At 39.7% G+C, this 2,276-nt stretch overlaps 1 protein-coding gene across 1 annotated transcript; it reads right to left on the bottom strand.

Annotated features, from left to right (window-relative positions):
- Nucleotides 1–842: 842 nt before the first annotated feature.
- Nucleotides 843–2,276, bottom strand: LOC128544943 (toll-like receptor 13). Its single transcript, XM_053515257.1, has 2 exons — nt 2,067–2,276; nt 843–1,823 (listed from the first exon to the last, which is right to left on the bottom strand). The coding sequence occupies exons 1-2, from the start codon at nt 2,274–2,276 to the stop codon at nt 843–845; spliced, it is 1,191 nt and encodes a 396-aa protein (XP_053371232.1).

Raw genomic sequence — 2,276 nt, forward strand, 5'->3', positions numbered from 1 at the left:
GGACAAAATTAATGCTTGTGAGGTTGAAAACAAATGCATTCAAGTTTCGGCCTCTGCTATTGGCTGGTAGCAGAAAACCATTTCAACAACCTATACCATGTATTATATTAATAATACATTATAATAAAATAATAATTATAATAAAATCATCTGGATGAAGAGATGTGCTACTTAGAATTACCAGATTCAGTTAATAAAAGAAACAAATACTGTATATGGTAGGAATTTTCAAGTGAATTGTGAAGTACTGTGGTAAATTTCAGTACATGGTCTGCAGGAAGCGATGAAGCCGGCATGGATTGAACAAGTGACACCATAGTACTGAAGACATCTTTTTGACTATGTCCAACTGGATATAGGTTTTAAAAAATAAAGGACATATATAATTTTTGCTGTATGGCAATTTCATTGTATGAAATAAATTATTTTTATGATCTTGATTGTTATTAATATATTAAAAATATCTGTTCACTTCTGTCTCAATACTTTTGGCTAAAACTGTACATGTTCAAATAAATATGGTACTACTCCAGGAAAGATATTTTGTTTTCCTCCTCCATCTGCCTGTTTTAGTAACAGGATTTATAGACGTAACTAGTCTTATAGTACAGTAAGTTGCAAGCTCATATCTATCTATGTATGTTTAGAGCTCACACATGTCACAAGATCATGAAAATCCCACCTGTCCTTATAGGACTTTTTTCTTCTTTTTCTAAAATGTTACACAAAATGTATACAGATATCCATCTCATATTTCACTTAAAACCATATGGCAAAGTATCAGAAATCTTAATAACCAAGGTTTTATTTATTTTTTTGCCAAAACATTAACACATCTTAATCTAGGTTATAGATTCAGGTGCAAGTTTTTTCCACAGTCTATCCCAGAATGCATTGTGCAGTGCCGGGTCATGTGGCCAGTCCATGTAGGTCCGGGTCTTCACCAGCCGGGACAGTCTATGATGTACATTTAAAAGTTGCTGAGGAACCTTCTCCAGGAAAACCAGAACAAGAACATCCCTGTGTTCAGCCAGCAGCCTGTATGTTGCCAGACGCATCTCCAGAGAGCACCAGGTACTCCGCAGGTAGTTGCGGCTAACCAGGCAGAGGGTGTGTCTGCTTCTGTAGAGGCTGTCCGTGATGTTCTCCACAATGTCCTTTCCTAACTCAAAGTCCCTGCTGTGCAGGCAAAGCTTGAGAAATGGGGGTCCACGTTTTCCCAGGTTGGGCAGAAGTTCATCCATCACCCAGCGCTCATCCTTCCCAGAGTAAGACACGAACACATCGAAGTGGTAATGTCCTTTTCTGTTTGCCCTCATGGCTTCCTCTACCCAGGCCTGAGCTATGTGAAAGAATGCCAGCAGGTAATCTCCGAACAGCTGATGGAGCAGCACTACCAGCATGAAAAGCACCAGTCCCAGAGAAGTGGAGACAAAAAGGAGAAAGTGCACATCAAAAGAACAGCTTTCTTGAACAAATTTGTGCAGAAACGTAGTTTTATCTGCAGTTTTACACGGCAGCCTTTCCAATGCGCTATCACGAAAACTGACCTGAACGTTTTTTACATACTTTGCCCAGTTGGTAATCCAAGCATTGTCACAGCTACAGTGTAGAAGTGCGTCTTTCAGGATGAGATAGCGAAGGTTTTTCAGGGGCTCGATAAAGTTTTCCATCACACTGAACTCATTGTCTGCATGCAAAAACATCACTTTTAGTGACTTCAGGTCTCTGCTCAAGTCTTTCTCAAATAAAGGCACTGAGCAAAAGGACATACAAAGATACTCCAGACTGGACAAGTTGCGAAAAATCATATCAAGACCAGACTGCCGAGACAAATCTACATTAAAGAGGATCAGACTCTTCAGGTTGACCAGTTGGTTTAAATCTGTTAAATCCATTTGTGCTGTTTTGTGATTTGCTCTGATCATAAGATGTCTTAAAGACTTGAGGAACTGACCAGGAAAGGACTGACCACAGAGCAATTGCTCTGTCTCTGCAGTTAATTCAACAAGAGATTTAAAAAGCGTATTGTCACAATCCTGAAAAGTCACAGACTGGCCAGAAACATTGAGGCTGAGCCCCACCTGGGATTTCTTGCTCTTTCTTAAAATAAGAGTCATTGGTCGTATTCCAGAGCTGATGGACAACTTAGTCAAGTTTTCAGGAAGGCTGAGGTTGACCTGGATCTTTGACGGTTCAGAGGAGGAATACTGAAAGACTCCCAAATTTACAAACTCTACAGATGTTAAAGGAAGTAAAGTCCACGTCTCAATCAT

This window comes from Clarias gariepinus, chromosome 16 (assembly GCF_024256425.1).
Source record: "Clarias gariepinus isolate MV-2021 ecotype Netherlands chromosome 16, CGAR_prim_01v2, whole genome shotgun sequence".
NCBI classification, from domain to species: Eukaryota; Metazoa; Chordata; class Actinopteri; order Siluriformes; family Clariidae; genus Clarias; species Clarias gariepinus.